The sequence below is a fragment of the Mucor velutinosus genome (assembly GCF_035048745.1).
Source record: "Mucor velutinosus strain NIH1002 chromosome Unknown tig00001572, whole genome shotgun sequence".
Taxonomy (NCBI): domain Eukaryota; kingdom Fungi; phylum Mucoromycota; class Mucoromycetes; order Mucorales; family Mucoraceae; genus Mucor; species Mucor velutinosus.
In genome coordinates, this window is record NW_027041898.1 from 93747 (window position 1) to 111660 (window position 17914).

Below are 17914 nucleotides of genomic sequence, written 5' to 3' on the forward strand. Positions count from 1 at the left end.
CCTTGATAGCAAATGCTTTGTAGTGGTACGGTAAAACTAGACCTTTTTTTATCCCATAAATTTTAGTCGGCAAGCTTGTATTAAAATGTGGCATTGTATTTGTACAGTTGCCTTGGCAATTTATTGGAATTTTCGATTTTCCCCTGATTTTTTTTTTTTTTTTTTTTTTGGCACAGATCTTTTGTCGGTATCACAAACCTTTCTGATTGCTGCCTCTGCTTCTATTTTATGCCTTTTGTATTTCTCTTTCTCTTTTATCCCCTTTTTTTCTCCTCTTTTTTTTTTTTTTTTATCCTCTTCTCTCATTTCTAATACACGCATATACAAACAACATGAAACTACCAGCGGAAATCATCGAGTTAATAGCAGGACATTTACCCAATGATGACCAATACAAATGTCTGACTCTTTCCAAGCCTTGGTTTGAATCCGTCCATCGAGCCATGTACAAGGTGATCCACATCAAAAACCGACATCAATTCAGACGCTTCTTTCAGATTATCCAGGCCAAAGGACACCTTGTTCGCCAGCTTCATCTTTCGAATAGTAAATCAGCAAACAAGAAAATAGTTGGTATCACCTCGCTTGAATTGGATCAATTAGCTACCTACTGTCCATATATGGAAATTTTAGAATTTGATCAAAAAGTTTGGAAATACAGCAGAATGCCAAGCACTGCGAGATGGCATGATATGCGACAACTGCCAGCACTGAACATCAACACCGTGCTGTCACTGCCACACATAAATTACTCAAAATTAACACAACTCTCATTGCAAGGTGAACTCGTCAGCACGCTGTTTGATCAGCAACAATCAGCACTGATCAGGCTGTTGACCAACATACCCCACTTGCAGCATTTATACCTCAACAGCAAGCAAAACAAATCGCATGTGATTCATGTGTCTCTCCAAGACATGGAATCGATTCATAGAGCAACACCCCATCTTACAGATCTCGAGCTGAATGGATCATTTAATTTGACCATGGACTACACATCTCCATCTGATACATTAGATTCCACGCAACATCTCACACAAACACGCATTAGACATCTCAAACTAAAGGCTACGATACCCCCTCAATGGATCTACTACATGGCAAGAAAATACCCCCATTTACACGAGTTGGATCTAGAAGTACTGGATTCCACCATGACCGCATTTCATACAACAACCTATAAAAAGAATGCCTCTTCTCAACACCAACTGCAGCCACACTTGGCTATACCCTCTGCCAAGGAAGTTCAATTCCTGTTCTCGATGCTCCTGCAATGCTGTCCTCAACTCCGCAAAATGCAAATAGATAGTGTCACAGGTAAAATGTACATGACGGAAGCCTTCTTCGATACTTTGGCTACACACAAGCACCTCAAGGAGATCAAGATGAAGCACTCAACATACAACTTGGTGTCCAGAGATCAGTTTTTCAATCTGTTGGCAGCGAGAGGTCAACATGTCATCACGGGGCTGGGCACAGAAGTGATAGGAACAGACACCCATATTGCCAATATTGTGGATCCGCTGTCTCATTTCACAAAACTCACAGAGCTTGTCTTGTGCTGTGGTCATCCCTATTTCGATTGTGACATTAGAGCCGTGCTCAGTGGGTGCCAACAGCTGCTGAACCTAACCATTCGATCTGCTCATCTTATGCTGCCAAAGCAACAGGAGCACCATTCAGAACAGCAACACCCTCTGACATCACTGCATCTCAGCACCGTGTCATTCTCTACACATGTTTTTAGCTATTTAAGCCAGACATGCCACGCATTAAAGCAACTCTCCTTTTACGAATGCGACCAGCGAGACGACGCTGCCAACCAAATACACATCCACATGCCTCACAACGATTTCGATCTGGTCCTGATAAATGGCATTCGTCTCGATTCTGTACCACTCCAATGTCATACATGGTTACCAAACGCAAGACTGTTGACCATTGAAACAGCGAGCTACAGCAGGAGATGGTACCATGCCTACAATGGCAACAATTGCTACCATGAAACACCCAAGATTCAGAGATTGAACAAGCGAAAATCAGCCATTGCTGAACACTACTATCAATATGGATGGATCAACAATCAAAAATACCTGCAAAAGGCGATCAGTAAGAATGCCAACAAAATGCAGCAGCAATCGCAAGGCTATCTTTACTCGAGGACAAGCAGAGAATGGGAGCAGGATTTATTCTTTGGCAGCATCTCTATTCAATGCAAAACGATCAAAAAGTGGGAGTTGATCTGCAACACCACCTATCATGAATTCTAAACCATCAAAGAAATAAAGCGATCCTTGTTGTTGCCGTCATCCAGATTGTGTTGAAGTGTCTCTATTTCGTTGATGAACTGTAGTAAGGCGCGTTGTTCGGTGTGTCCAAATACAAAGCCCACAATCAGACACAGGGGTATCAGTAGGGATGTAAGATTCATGAGAGCACCATCAAAGACAGTGACCAAGATAATCGGCAATGTGCCATGGTAACTTAACGTTGTTGGTAGCACAACAATTAATATGTAAAATACAATTTGTAACAGTACACAAAGCGCAAACGCATAGAGCAATGTGTGAGCATGTTCTTTGGCTTTGTCTCGATCCTGCCTCAGTTCATCCAAGATCTCTTGTACAATCGATGGCTGTAAATGAGTGTAGTTGGGATGGCACAGCAAAGAGGGTATAGGTGCCATCTCCTTTTCTTGTTGTTGAGCGTGTGGTGATGGTGTGGTTGAAAAGACAGAGACGACGCCAAAATGATCTGAATAACTCATGCTTGAATCAGGCACTAGGCCTGTCAGCACTACTTTGGATTCAATGCATGTCAGCTGTGGTGAATGACGGTAAAATATGTAATCGAGTCTTTTTCCCAGCAACTTTTTGGCATTGGTGCTGTCTCCATGATCGTAATAGCGGGAGAAGGTGTTGTAGGGCGAGTTGCAAGTGAATCCAAAATATTGCGTATAGGCATCTTCTGTGATGTTGTCCATATCAAATTGAGTTGCATCCGGCTCTCCATGAAGTTGAAGCCATGAATCTGACATGAATCCATGATCTCGAATCAGTCGATAGTTGAAAGAGCTTGGTACACTGTTGAAATCACCCGACTAGTCAGAAAGATTAGCATTTGCTAATGAAGCCATACAATGTATATACACGTACCATCACAATCTGTCTTCCCATAGCAGCAGACTGTCGCAAGATATTGGCTAGTTGCCAGCACTCTGTGGCACGGTGCGCCGTGTATTGAGCTTTCGGCCCATACCCAGCATGTAAATGCGTGTTGAATACCTCCAATAATCCAATGGCTGGATGGTCGACGAGCGCTGATCCCACGCCTTTGCCGACATAATAATCGCCATGCCAAAATTTGAGGGGCTTTCCATTCAAGGCATAACGGTGATAGGAGGTGGAGATGATGGGAAATCGAGACAGAATAGCTAAACCACTGCCCAACGCACCACTGTAAAAGTATTTGGTGTATGGAAGTGTTTGTTTGACGGCTTCTTGAATGTATTCGAAGTCCTTCTGCACCCACACTTCCTGCAATGTAATGATATCGCAATTCTGGTGTTGCAGTGCTGTAGCGATGGCTCGTAATCGAAATTCTCGGTGTTTGGCCACTACAACAAGACCCCTTTTTCCAATGTCTGCCTGTCAGTATATCATGTTCACTCGCACCATGTGTAATAGCAGTTACCAGCAGTTGAAGGACAGTACATTCAGCGTATCGTTTGTCGTCGACATGGTGGATAATAAGAGTGGAAAGAAAAGCGAAACTTTATTTGGTGTGCACAATCCAAATCGCTTAAAACGGCAAAATTGCTGCTGTTGAAGATGATATTTAAATTGGCAAATGTTTGTACGAGCAAGAGATGTGATCATCCAATCATGATTTCATAAGCGAATATGCTCATTATGGAGAGGCGTTGGTAGCTGAGGCATAGGATGGGCTTGAACCAGGTAAATTCCAGCAAGACATGTAGAATGTATCATAGCAACAGATCCAAGAGAAAAGAGTGCATTCTTGGACGATCCCAAATATGAGAAGTACCCCCTCGAAAAATAAACTTTGGCATTTGCTAACCGTCCCAAATCAGGCCCACAACAACATCAACAATAGTAGTAAATGCATACAAATGCCGATATTATGCAAACAGAAGCACAGATAAAGTTACGATGCTGTCAACATGTCAACATGTATCCATTGGCTTGCTTCATTGCTTACTCCATGAATTCAAGTCATCAGGCTTGCCATAGCATCATCATGAGTTCATCAACTCAAATTCGATCCAGGGAAACACCACCATATCGTAATTGAAAGTGTCAGCAAACGACTCCGCTTACACATCAAATGAATGTCAAGGAAAAATTTTTTTTTTGCTCGAGATGTACCTTGTTCCTTTACTTTCAATCTATTCCAATGGATAGTCGAGGTATACCCATTGTCATTCCAGCAAAGAAATGCAACACCACACCCAAAAGAATCACGACGCCCAAGCGATACGATACACCATTGTCTCCCTTCTTTGTACGTAGTGTGAAGAACGAATTTTCGCTGCTGGATGCCTACGATGACTTTTACGATTTTCGCTTCTCCAGTCGATACCATCCAACAAGCGACGATATGCGACACAATGTGCGTGATCTGTATAAAAGCAACATGTTTACCGAAATTAGCTCCCCAAGGCCATCGAAACGAATGCGGTCCTCATTCTTTATGGATTCTGACATCATGGATGAAGAGCAGACTGAATTACCACATCTCGAAGCATCCAAGAAACCAAAAGATATCACTGTATCTTCACCTATGGAAGCCATGACTCCGTTAGCAGACGATGCATTAGATACACTCCATGAATCTCAGCCTGATCTCGATATCCACACACAAATCGCTGCTATTGCTACTATACCCAGAACAACCAGAAGATCGAAGCATGTACAGGAGGAGTCTTTGGTGGATCCAAGTCAACAGCAGGAACAGACTGTGACACCAAAATCCGTTTTAAAATATCAGAACCAAGTCAAAAAGGCACACCAAACACCTTTACCTTCTGACAATTCTGTGAATGAGATGCCTACTAGACAAAAATCAGCTGCATTGAAACAACCGCCGGCAGTGAAGCCGCCTGCCAAACCAACACATGTACAGCAGCAACAGCAAGCCCCTACCGCATCGCCTCAAAGATTAACTCGACGTCAGGCAAGGTTGATTGAGGAGAATGGCGGTAGACCTGAGTTTGCTGTGCCAGAAGCACTACCACCACCACCATCAAAACGGAAAGGCAGAGTACCCAAACGCAAGCAGCCTGCACCAAAACAAGAGGAAACCATTGAAATACCTCAAGAGAGACAGCCTTTGGAGAAAGCAATTGTGCAGCAAGTGCCACCTGTGAAGAGTAACTCTGAACAAGCAATTGTTGAGCAACAACAAGAACCTCAGCAAGTCGTCAATGCAGAGAATGGGTTAGATGTGGATATACATGTAGATGACGCACCTGAAGAAGAAGAAGCAGCAGTAGTAGTGATTGAAGAAAAACAAGAGCAAAAGCTTCAACAAGTCGTCAATGCAGAGGATGTGGCAGATGTAGACATGCATGTAGATGACGTACCTGAAGAAGAAGAAGAAGCAGTAGCAATAGTGATTAAAGAAAAACAAGAACAAAAGCCTCAACAAGTTGTCAATGCAGAGAATATCGCAGATGTGGCAGATGTGGGCATGAATGTAGATGACGCACCTGAAGAAGAAGAAGCAGCAGCAGTAGTGATTAAAGAAAAACAAGAGCAAAAGCTGCAACAAGTCGTCAATGCAGAGGATGTGGCAGATGTAGACATGCATGTAGATGACGTACCTGAAGAAGAAGAAGCAGTAGCAGTAGTGATTAAAGAAAAACAAGAGCAAGAAGCAGAATCCATCAAGGCCGAGAAAAGCGAAAAGGAGCTGCAAGAAGAAAAGCTGCGAGCCTACAGAAAGAAAAAAAGCGATGCAGAAATTAGAAAAATCCTGGAAGAATTTCCTCAAATAGCACAGTATTATCAATTGATTGAGAGAGCTGGTTCAGGCACCTTTAGTCGAGTTTATAAGGCCAAGGATCTGTTAGTCGATGAATACATGCCATCAAGTCAGGCAAAGAGGGTATCGGACGCACTGGGAGAAGATGACGCAGATGCAAACTATGTTGCCATCAAGTTGATTTTCGACATTAGTACACCCGAGCGTGTGGCGAATGAAATTCGATGTTTGTCCATGTTAGAGTAAGCGTGCTGTACCTGAGAGGGGCTTCCACTACGCGACATGTACTAACAGGCGCTTTATTGGTAGAGACTCTCCTGGTGTGACGCCATTGATCACTGCATTTCGCCATGAAGGCTTGACATTTGTGGTTCTTCCTTATATTCAGTTTGATCACTTTGATGTAAGCCATGCTGAAGTGGTGGTACGATGATATATTAACGCTTTGTAAATCAACTGTATAGGACTTTTACAGAGACATGACAGCGGACGATGTGAAAAGCTACATTTCTGAATTATTGATTGGCCTCAAAAGCTTGCATGAGAAGGGCTACATGCATAGAGATGTCAAGCCTGGCAATTTCCTGTACAATGTCAAATCGAAAGCCGGCTATTTGGCTGATTTTGGATTAGCAAGAGCTTCTTCTCTCAAAGCCATAAAACCACCAACAAACCCAAAAGTGAAAAATACACAATATACCCAAAAGGGAGATGAAATTGGTTATTATGCCTATGATTCAAGGTAATGTGTCTCGCTTTGAGATACAAAACAAGCGTTTTATTGACATGAACTTTTTATCAGATCATCTCTACAAGCAGACAGATCAGGTACAAAGGGATTCCGTGCTCCAGAAGTGATGCTCCGATACCGCTACCAAACCAGCGCCATTGATATCTGGGCAGTTGGTGTGATTCTATTGACGATTCTCAGTGGACAATACCCTATTTTTGAGCCTGAGGACGATGCGAATGGAGTCATTGAACTAGCACACGTATTTGGCATGAAACAACTGAAAGAATTTACCGAATACTATGGGCGTACTATACACACAAATATACCCACGATACCAGAGAACCCTGTCGATCTGGATTCTTTCTGTCGAGATTTCAACAAGACAGGTGTTGAGAAATGGGATCCACAGGACTATGCGTCTGCCGTTGATCTCATGAAGCAATGCTTGCAGCTTATCCATACCAATCGACCTACAGCAGCGGATGCGTTGAACCATCCATTTTTCACGTCTATGAAAAAGAACCATTAGCTAGTAGGAAACACATTGTGAATATTTATTGAATAATGATATGTACTGTATGTGTACCATGAAATGTCTATATTCTGTATAAAGTAAATCTAATGTACATATGAAAAATAAAGAGCATCCTTAAGTCTTTTTCCGATGTATAAGATACATGTACTTTTTTTTACATCTGATTTTTAGATTCATTGCTGGAAAAATTACCCTGTGGCACGAGGATCTGCATTTGAGTGAGCAGTTTGCAACAATTCAACCTGTGCATCAGATATATGATTGTGTAACAACTGTAAGAAAAAGTTGCGATTCTAAGCTATGCAATACCTCTCTTTCTTACTACTACTACTACTACTACTAGCTTCAAGAACATGAAATTGGTGAGGATCAATTTTGCCAGCAACCAACCCAGCCGCCAAAAATAGTTAAATCTCCGATAAACATTCTATCCTGATTTGATAATTTTTGCAACTTTTGGATCTGATTCGATCTCTTTTGTTAGATTCGACTATATATAATGCAACCATGAACGAATGCTTTCTAATGCGTCCCTGGTGGTAGGGCGAAGTGGTAGAACTCCCGTATGCCAACGGGAGGATCCCGGTTCAAATCCTGGTGAACGCAAGTTGTTTGATTTTTTTGGCGTAGTACTGATGTCCTCGTTTGGTGTTTTGTGCTCTTATCCATTATCTATATTTTGACGATTTCCGCAAGACTGTATTGGCTCTAGGTGTCGCACCTTATTAGTAGTAGATTTCTTTCCCAACTTAATTCAAAAAATATCTTATTCCCCTTCTTTGCAGACATTGGGTCCACCAACAGTCTTTTCTATCCCTCAGCATGACATTTAAAGGACTTTAAATAAAACCTGGAGCTCGACTCCCCTACAAAAAAAAAAATGCTTTCTAATGCATTTCTAGAGTAGTTTTCAAGGCGCATCCAATGCTGTAATTTCTAGCAAGTGTTTTGAAGAAACTTATTGAGCAATTTATGAAAATATGAAAAGAGGGTTTTGGTCAAAAAGTCGATATTTTACATATCAAGGCCCCACAAAGATGGCTTCAGGAGCTACGCTGGATCGATAAATACATTTTGATTCAATATATACCACAGTAAAAGCCTTCATTTTTGAGGTCAAAAACGCGATCGTTTAATTTTCGGTGAAAACCATGAGGGGTGCCTCATGCTTTTTGGCCGAATTTTGTCCATATTTTCTTGGTCCCCAAAAAGTTGGGCAAAGGTGTCAGTGAGCAACTGCTAGGTCAGAGCAACTGTTTGGTGCTATTCTGACAATCTAAAACGGCCTTGAACGCGAGAAAACGCGGCTTAAATGCACTCAGATTTTGCTGTATCAGGGACACTAAGGACTAAAAAGAGGAAATACCAGTATGCTGCTTGCCCGTATATAAAGTAGCCACATATATATGGGTGTATAGCATCACATAAGAATCAGATCTCAGATAATAAGAAGGGGTTTCATGTGTAAGTGAAGGGTCAAAATGAAAGTAGCATTATTCTGATAAGATACGCAAGGGCAATCGGTAGCGCGAGCTGCCGCTGCGCAGGTTGGTTCTCACCAAAGCAAAACAAAGGTAGAGAGCCATCCGAAGCATAAACACTCGTATGATATAAATCAGATTTTTCACTGTCTGCCACCATGCGAGGACCCCAAAATCGCCCTGCAACTGTGAATATGACTCTGTTACAACAGTCTTCATCTGTGCTGATGGATACAATTCAAATACGGTTAAATAATATGCTTGCATCACGCTCTGCTATTCAAAAGTATGCAAAACACGTAGAAACTTGGATGCGTTTGGGCTGTGTTTTCTCGCGTTCAAGGCCGTTTTAGATTGTCAGAATAGCACCAAACAGTTGCTCTGACCTAGCAGTTGCTCACTGACACCTTTGCCCAACTTTTTGGGGACCAAGAAAATATGGACAAAATTCGGCCAAAAAGCATGAGGCACCCCTCATGGTTTTCACCGAAAATTAAACGATCGCGTTTTTGACCTCAAAAATGAAGGCGTTTACTATGGTATATATTGAATCAAAATGTTTCTATCGATCCAGCGTAGCTCCTGAAGCCATCTTTGTGGGGCCTTGATATGTAAAATATCGACTTTTTGACCAAAACCCTCTTTTCATATTTTCATAAATTGCTCAGTAAGTTTATTCAAAACATTTATCTTACTTGGTACCATTGGATGCGCCTTGAAAAGCGCTTCAAGAAAGCTTAAAGAAGCATAGGATGATTATCATCTTTTTATAGCCGAATCTGCCAAAATCGTACGTAAAAGGACTTTAAATAAAGCAATACAATTGCCCTACAAAAAAAAAAAAGAATCTGCCAAAATAGTTCAATCAAGTTGAAAGAATACCAAAATTTGGCCAATCTAAGGTTGACCTAGAGTCTGAGTTGTAATTAATTTTGACAGCTGATGGGGCCGGCTGACAATCTCAATGCCCTTTTCATCATGAAGGCAATACAGTAATAGATGCCTTTGAAGCGTATGAAAAATAGGTGGCAAATTACATAACACTATTAATATCAATGCTATTTTCCTTGCATTATAGCGCCAGTCTATCAAAATACTTGTTAGATCAACTTCTTTCCTTTTTGAGGCTTTAAAAAGTGTCTAGGGACCATTATGTTATATGATACTATTATAGGGTGGTAAACAGCAATTGTGTCTGATTTCACTAAATACATACTTTTTTTTTACGAAAATAAGTGCCATTATCAATGAACTATATGCCACATCTAAGAAATAAACAATCGAAATAAACCAAATCTCTTAATATCATATGTGCGTTGCATAATATGCACTAGTTATGTGCATTCAGTTGCTTTTATTAACAATAAGTTATAATCTAATATGTATTGGAATGAACAGTGGATGAGAAGTGGGGGGGGGGGGGTATGCAAGATGATTTTATGATTTTCTTTTCTAGCTGTTGCTATTCATGAGTGATTTCAAGGTTTCGTAGGTTGGGAAAAAGATGCCGCAAATACCAAACCACCAAAAACTTCTAGGAATTGCACCAACAAAGAAGGATCTATAGATATTGATTGATCTCTGGACAGCCGAAGTACCAGTAGTTGAAGCCACCACATGCTTGGCCATCTCTGTCACAGACATGGGGTTTACTGCTTTTTGAGCAATCATGCGCGTACGTAAAACGTCCATGGGTGTTGTGAAATAACCGGCCAAAAAGCCGCTGATGCCGCCATACATGATACTACGCATAGTAGGAATATCAGCTTCTAATTCCTCGAAAGCAGCACCTGCCACCATCTGCTTTTGCTTGGCTCTGTATTCTCTTGTCTTTTCTAAAGCTTCTCTTACTGAGCGATGATGAAATGCCTTGAAGTTTTCGTAAGATACTAAAAGAATGACCATGAAGGGTGAATCGCGAGCAGCGATAGCCCAAAATCCTCGAAATAAGCCTTTAGGTCCTTCTTCTAACAAGGTTTGTCGAATCACAAATCCAGCGTTGGGTTTTTGACCGTTGATTGTCTTGTAATGGTCGATTTGAAGTTTGGCAGTTACTACTTCTCTGGGTACTTTGATCACACTCGATGCTAAGTCGCCGAGAATGGCTGATAAGGCAGTGACAGGGATGGTGAGCGCGTTCTTTTCCTTGGGAAGCATCTTGGATTTACAAAATTCATAAGTGCTGAATCGAGCACCACCTTGGCCTGCTGCACCTAAAGCGGAAACAAAGAAGCCTCTTCCAAGACTGTTGAGGGTTGATTTGGAGAATACCACTTTGCGCCAATTGCCTGTGGTATCAGCTTGAATTCGAGTTTTAATGGTGTCAAGAGGATGCATACAAGCATAGGAGAGTGAGAGTCCCATTGCTCCGGATGTAAAGTTAACTACAGGTTTAAGTACTGATCAGTAAACGGTGAATCAAGCGAGATGTGAGTGTGTGGCTTCTTACTTTTAAATTGCTCAGGTACTGAAGTCATTGCAGATGAAATGTGTATATTGATTTGGTATGCGTATGATACGAAATGATGTAGATCAAAGAAGGGATGAAAGAGCAGATCTGTAGTTTGAGATGTGGGGTTTTTATATTTGCTTTATTAGAATTTTGATCATGTAAATCATGTTGAATATGAGCCTTTGATTTAAGGGTGACTCAGGCATGATAGCCAATCATGTAGCAAAGTAGAGTATATGTAAAACAGTAGGCAGATGGTCAACGTTGGTCATTTCGAAATATCAATTGTGATTGGGAGAGAGGTCTTTTGTGTGTGCAATTCTACCAACCAAAGACGACTTCTTGAACTTTTTCAGAGATGTAACTCAAGAACGAAGTGGCTCCTGCATTAGTCTTGTCCATCGCGCTAACACCCACTTTTCCTTTTCCTAAACCGCTTTCAAAACTCGTATTAGCTGTATTGGTTTTAAATACGCCGTTCGCCTTCTCCAATGGAACAACATTTTGCACAACAGGATCCGCATGTGTCTCCTCCAATGTCACGCCTATTAACTGATTCTTTGATATAACGATTCCATTACTCTTCAAAGCTGCTAATGCAGAGGCGTTCTTTTCGTATGTGATCGAGATCCAATTTCCACCAGGTGCTTGTTCAAAGTGCTCGATTTTACCGTATCTGTTGAAGTGAGAAATGACATTGTTCACCAAATTTGAGGGGTAGCCAAATACTCGAACTGTCCTTGATTGAGACTCGCTAATTTTGGATGCTCTGCTTTCATCATGCTGCAATGAAGAAGATCCTTTCCATCAAATATTGCTTAGTGCTTATTCCGAATATTGCGTTCGACTACATCAGTACCTCTACGTCTCTTTGGCACAATACCATTTCCAAACAGTCCACGTTGTGCTTCGGCAGTGCCCAAAAATATGCGTCTACTCATCTAGCGTCAATACAATCATCCGTAATCTCGTCTACAATGTCTTCCTTACTTTTTAGATGCTGCTTCTTCTTGCCCATCTCTCATTACAGTACTATCGGCTTTTGTATCCTCAAGTTTCTGCCGTGAATCAAGCGTTAATACGACTTGTAGCATATGCAGGGCAATGTATTACCTCTGAGAGAACACCAGACAACCGTCTATCACCATAGCCAATTGATAAATTACGCTGATCTCTCGTCTGTCCTACAGGTTCATCCACATCAAGGGTATCGCTGGATCTTCCAACAAAGAAGGCTGGCGGAGCATTGGAAATGTCTTTCTTGTGGGCTGGTAGTGTACTGAATATAGAGGTTGGGGCTGCTGATGCATCAGATGTACTTTCGTTGGTGTTTAGAAAGCTGGTCATGGCATTAAATGGAGGCGGTTGTTGCAATTCACTCTTTGAACAAGAGTCTTGGTTAGTCTGAGGTGATAAATTTGTAGTCATTCCTTGTATTTTATGATGGAATAAAGAATTTTACAACAAACAATGGGAGTTCGTATCAAAGGGGGAGAGCCAGCATGTAGCAATTTGCATGTAAAACCTAGTCACTGTAAAATCTCAGCTATGAAACTTGCACTAAATGGCAAGGAAAATGTATAAATTTGCAACATTTATCATAGGAAAAACTTTTTTCTTTACTAGAATTAATAATAATAAAAATCAAAGATGACCACTCACAAGAAGCTGCGTATCCTCTGTCTCCATGGTATGGTCCAAAATGCTGCAGTCTTTCGCAAAAAGACTGCTGTCATTCGGAAGAAGCTCGACAAGATGGCTGACTTGGGTAAGCATCTCCAATGTATCCAAATGTCAATATCATTTGCTGATGTTGGATTTATAGTGTATGTTACTGCGCCTCAAATGACCACTGACCCCAAGTATACTTCTGAAGCTCATCGTCTTGCTGCTGCTGATGAGAATGCCCCTGAAGGTACCAAGAGATGTGATGCATCCATCCTTGATCCTTTACTAACAATCGTCTTTTGTAGAGGAGAAGCCTTTTGCTTGGTGGCAACCTTATCCTGACCAACAAACTGAAGATGGCTACTACATGGGATTCAAAGAGTCTGTTGCTTTTGTAAAGGATGTCATGACCAAAGAGGTAAATTTTATGCAGGTACCCATTTCGTTGCCATGGTGATTAATTTTGATTTCAGGGCCCATTTGACGGTATCTTTGGCTTCTCTCAAGGTGCCTGTCTTGCTGCTGTTATCCTCGTTGCTCTCGAAGATCGTACTTTGGCACCTGCACTCTTTGGTCCTGAATTTGAGCATCCCAACTTTAAGTTTGCTATGCTTGCTGCTGGTTTCAAGCCAGCAGCTCAAAAGGCTACACAAAATATTTGGACTCACAAGATCAGCACTCCTACTCTTTTCATGATCGGTCAAGAAGACAAGTTGATTTCACCTGATCTCCAAGATGAACTCGTTGCTCAATGTATTGATCCTGCTGTCATTCGTCATACTGGCGGGTAAGTTGTGCTCTTTATCACTTGTTTCATCAAGGTGACATGTGTGTACTAACTATTTCTCACCCTCGATTAGTCATGTTGTTCCCTCTAATGCTCCTTCTCGTAACGAAACTGTTGCATTTGTTTCCAAATTTGTATAGATTCAATAGACAATTAGAACATTTAACATTTAGACATCTCTTGCATTTCAGTTCATATAAAAGCATTTACCATCATTCATAATGTCGACATCAATTTGAAGTGGGACGATAATTTCTAGCAACATGAGCGCAGTTGATATTTTCAGTGTTTATTCGAGATGATATGATTCTTGTAGTGTTCCAAAGTGACATAATCCAACCTTAAAAGATAGGTTAATTTCTCAAAGATTGCTTTTTTTTTTCTCTTCTGCTCCTTTTTCTTTCTTAGTTCTTTAATCTACAACTTCAAGTCATGGATATGCAAGTGCCAATGGGTCAACTACTTTTGCAGCAAAGTTATTTCGATATTAGCGCGATTCCAACTCAATTGCCTCTATCTCTACAACAACAGGGTTTCGTTCAAGATCCACAAGTCCCTTCACTAGAACAAAAGCTCGCACTGAATGAGCAAACATTAGCTAAACCCAAAAGAAATCAGGTGAAGAATGCCTGTGGTAAGTTTGGTTGAAACTACCTTGAAACATTTTTCTGAATGTTTTCATAGTTCATTGCCAGAAAGCATGCAAAAAGTGCGACGATGGTCGTCCATGTCAGAGATGCTTGAAATACAATTTAGCAGATACCTGTAGAAACTCAATTAGAAAGGAACGTCAAAAAGGCATGAAAAGAGGACCTTACAAACGAAAGCCTGGAGAATCCAACGCTCCTCAACGCAAGACCAAGAAATCATCCTTGGGCCAGACCGCCATGATTGCATCAAACGTCATTTCACAGGGCATCAATACACAGACTACATGTTCTTCAATGCTTGTGCCACCTTTTGTTACACCTGATACATCGCCTAATAACAATAAGGAAGTATTTGAACATGCATTGGCCACAGCCACAACATTGCCTAGCCAAAGTACTAAAATACCATACACATTTAATCATCATGACTTGTTGATGATGCCATTTTCACTTGCTGACGATACACCAACACTGCAGCAGGATCATTTTCCACTAGCAACAACAACAACAACAACAATAACATCACATGAGTTTGATCTGAATAAACAACAGCACTTGATGAATGACGTGCCAGCCTATAGTACATTAACAGCGTCGCCAGCAGCAGCAGCAGCACTAGCATCACAATTTCGATTTATATCACAAAATGACGACTTTACGTTATGAGTATGTGTGAGAAACAGGCATCTTAAGCTTCCCGGTCCTATTATTTCCCGAATCTGACTATGCGATGTGCTGCGCGCTATCTCTTAATTGTGCATGTTGCTCATTGAATAAATAAAAGTGTGCATTTTTGCACCGCCCTCGATTGATGGAAAGGGGTTATCATTTGCTATCCTTTTTTTTTTTGCTTTTGAGATCAGCGTTGCAGACTGATCTCGATTTGTTTGAAGCAATTGAAAGGATGGCTTAGATTGAGATTTAATGTTTTGTGTATTTGATGGAAATAGATCAATAAAAAAAAATGCTGTAAGGTCGATCTGTTGCATATGTGGTGGCCGCATGTCAGCTAAATAGAGTACAGTAATCATAAATCAAGACACACACACACACATCATGATGTATATAACGTACGATAACTGCATGTAACGCTTAGTAAATTGTGTTACAATCTTGACTTTATCAAAACTATTGTCTATTTTAATGAAGATTACCGACTCTCAATCTTATTGTTTTGACTCCCATTTTTGAGTTGTTTGTTACGCGAAAGCAACAACATGCAAGTGCACATGGCTTTGATTTGATGCAAAAAAGATGTTAAGATACCTGAAGTTAAACAAAAACGGAAAGACATGCCATCATTCCATATGAGCTGAGTGAGTGCTTTATTATTACATCCAAAATAACAATAAAAACATGTAAAAAGTAAATAAAGTGTACAAGGTGCCAAGTGCGTGATTATGATGGTAAATACAGAGAGAGAGAGAGAGAGAGTGAGTGAGTGAGTGAGTGAATGAGTGAGTGGGTGAGTGATAAGCAGGGTTAAATAGTAGATTAATAATGCGTATACATGGGATGACCAATGGGATATGTATATTGTGTATTGTTTTGGGAGATTGATTTGCTAGATGCTGGAATGGATGTCCATGAAGACTGAACAGCTAAAGGGTGGTTCATGTCAAATACTGCAAGAGATGTTAGGCAAAAGCATTATATAACGTCTGTATGTAACTTACATGTACATTGCGATATATCAGTGTATGCCATTTGTAATTGCTGCTCCTCGATTGAGGAATTGCTATCATTATCATCTTCGACTTTGAATGGCATATTGTATGGAACACTGCTATAATGATGTGGGTGGAGTTGAGGGCCATAGCCTACAACATTGTTTGCATACATGAGCGATATCTCATCGACGGGCTGCTGTTGATAATAACAAGGTGCATTTCTAAGTTTAGAATTGCTACTAGTACTAGTAGAGGATGTGGGGGCATCAATTGCTGTTGGAGTTGAATGCGCGGGAAATTGCTGTTGACAGAGAGCAGCGGGAAATGGGGCAGTGATAGGAGGAGAAGAAGCGGAAGAACAAGACGTCGAGGAGGATGAGGCTGGTGGTGTGATGATGCCACTATTATGCTGTTGCTCTTGGACAATGCTGATCTGAGTCATCAGTCGTTTATTTTCATTTTGAAGTTGTATGATTTGATATTGATATCTGTCTTCTTTTGTCATGTTTTGCTTAACCCAATCGAGAGCTTTTTCAACGATTTGGCCTTTGGATGGACGGCGATGGTTTTGAAGATTGGGAAGTGCCTCTGCCAGCTGCTGGAATTTGGAGTTTAGGCACTCTCTGCGAGCACGTTCAATGGCGTTATGTTCAGCTCTTCTTTCAGCTTTATTCAAAGACATGCGGCGACTGAATAGTAGTCCGTGCGTTTAGTACCAATAATGATTCATGTGCATCTGTATCAACTATACCTCTTGGAGCTCTGGCTACTAGGTGATCCAGCATCTTCTGCCTCAGCAAGATCGGCTGCTTCTTCCTTCTCGCTCATGTGAGGAGATGCCTCCACAGAAACAGGAGTGGACTTTGATTTGGTCAATCTCTTGTTAGGGCTTTCATTGGCATCACCAGAGAACTTGTTGAATAACATGTAGAGATTAGCGTTATGTGTTGAGCCTTCAGAGGGGTGCTGCTGTTGTGAATCTTGAGGATGGTATTGGAACATGTTAAGATTTGAGGACAATGGGCGGGGAGGAAGTTGTGAAAGAGACAAGAGAAAAAGATAAGAAAAATGGCTTTAGCAAAAGATGGGAGGTATTTATATGCGCAGACAAGCCAAAAATACTAGGTATTCTGATGTGAATAATCTGTCCTTTTTGTCCTGCAGCTGCTGTTGCTAATTTAATAAGTTTGATCTCAACATTTTAGTCGTTTAAAGAGCAGATAGAGGTAGGACAGGGATACTATAAACAACTTGGCTTGATTTTTAAGGTTATGAAAGCACAGTTAGAGTGCACAAGGACTCCGAAGGACCCATGACCATTTTCTGTTTGATTTGTGCTCAATTGCATTGTTCTATTATCAGACTGCAGCATAATACAGACACAAGTTCTCAAAATGTAGAAGATGTTTAGGACATGAAGCTGCATTTTTTTTTTCATGGATCTCGATTTTCCTTTGAGAAATGGGATCAATTGGGTTAGAACGTCATTGTTTTAGAGTACTATCATAGCAAACTGATGCATATGTCTTAAACTTTATCATAGTAAGCGTAGATATCCCTAACATATCAATCTCTTTTACAGCATGTTGCACAATCACGCGCCCGTGCACCTCCTAGAGGGATTGTTTTGTGTGTGAATTTCGGATAATTTCATTTGCTATATGAATACATGTCGACAGTTGCAAATGCGGAAATTTGAATGCAATACAGAGGCCTTTTTTTCAATCGAGATAGCGACATGCCTCTGTATTCTTTGTATCCAAAATCGACATGGAGATGCTGATCATCTGGATCTTTACTACTGTCTCAATGTCTATTTAAAGTTTGGAACAATGAAACAGAGCAAAATACCGGTTATCTGCGCACTTGCCGTGGTTTCTTCTGTGTCTTCTAAACTATTACTAGTAATTGATCTACCCACTTTAATCCTCC

The 17914-nt window shown here is 40.9% G+C and overlaps 8 protein-coding genes across 8 annotated transcripts; 4 read left to right on the forward strand and 4 right to left on the reverse strand.

The window, feature by feature from the left end:
- Nucleotides 1–332: 332 nt before the first annotated feature.
- On the forward strand, nt 333–2270 carry ATC70_013072 (uncharacterized protein; the record flags this gene model as incomplete). Its single annotated transcript, XM_064832239.1, has 1 exon — nt 333–2270. The coding sequence occupies one exon, from the start codon at nt 333–335 to the stop codon at nt 2268–2270; it is 1938 nt and encodes a 645-aa protein (XP_064687794.1).
- Nucleotides 2271–2306: 36 nt separating this feature from the next.
- On the reverse strand, nt 2307–3740 carry ATC70_013073 (uncharacterized protein; the record flags this gene model as incomplete). Its single annotated transcript, XM_064832240.1, has 4 exons — nt 2307–2347; nt 2401–3100; nt 3156–3630; nt 3694–3740. 4 exons carry the CDS (start codon nt 3738–3740, stop codon nt 2307–2309), a joined length of 1263 nt encoding a protein of 420 aa, XP_064687795.1.
- Nucleotides 3741–4416: 676 nt separating this feature from the next.
- Nucleotides 4417–7268, forward strand: ATC70_013074 (uncharacterized protein; the record flags this gene model as incomplete). Its single annotated transcript, XM_064832241.1, has 4 exons — nt 4417–6248; nt 6316–6409; nt 6471–6748; nt 6809–7268. 4 exons carry the CDS (start codon nt 4417–4419, stop codon nt 7266–7268), a joined length of 2664 nt encoding a protein of 887 aa, XP_064687796.1.
- Nucleotides 7269–10207: 2939 nt separating this feature from the next.
- Nucleotides 10208–11232, reverse strand: ATC70_013075 (Glutamate decarboxylase; the record flags this gene model as incomplete). The annotated part of the gene is made up of 2 exons (XM_064832242.1): nt 10208–11139; nt 11205–11232. 2 exons carry the CDS (start codon nt 11230–11232, stop codon nt 10208–10210), a joined length of 960 nt encoding a protein of 319 aa, XP_064687797.1.
- Nucleotides 11233–11528: 296 nt separating this feature from the next.
- On the reverse strand, nt 11529–12635 carry ATC70_013076 (uncharacterized protein; the record flags this gene model as incomplete). The annotated part of the gene is made up of 4 exons (XM_064832243.1): nt 11529–12007; nt 12067–12140; nt 12198–12265; nt 12321–12635. 4 exons carry the CDS (start codon nt 12633–12635, stop codon nt 11529–11531), a joined length of 936 nt encoding a protein of 311 aa, XP_064687798.1.
- Nucleotides 12636–12857: 222 nt separating this feature from the next.
- On the forward strand, nt 12858–13802 carry ATC70_013077 (uncharacterized protein; the record flags this gene model as incomplete). Its single annotated transcript, XM_064832244.1, has 5 exons — nt 12858–12975; nt 13033–13122; nt 13181–13293; nt 13349–13662; nt 13736–13802. The coding sequence occupies 5 exons, from the start codon at nt 12858–12860 to the stop codon at nt 13800–13802; spliced, it is 702 nt and encodes a 233-aa protein (XP_064687799.1).
- Nucleotides 13803–14094: 292 nt separating this feature from the next.
- RPS28A_2 (40S ribosomal protein S28) lies at nt 14095–14978 on the forward strand (the record flags this gene model as incomplete). Its single annotated transcript, XM_064832245.1, has 2 exons — nt 14095–14296; nt 14347–14978. The coding sequence occupies 2 exons, from the start codon at nt 14095–14097 to the stop codon at nt 14976–14978; spliced, it is 834 nt and encodes a 277-aa protein (XP_064687800.1).
- Nucleotides 14979–15806: 828 nt separating this feature from the next.
- On the reverse strand, nt 15807–16984 carry ATC70_013079 (uncharacterized protein; the record flags this gene model as incomplete). Its single annotated transcript, XM_064832246.1, has 3 exons — nt 15807–15937; nt 15989–16671; nt 16734–16984. 3 exons carry the CDS (start codon nt 16982–16984, stop codon nt 15807–15809), a joined length of 1065 nt encoding a protein of 354 aa, XP_064687801.1.
- Between the last annotated feature and the right edge of the window lie 930 nt (nt 16985–17914).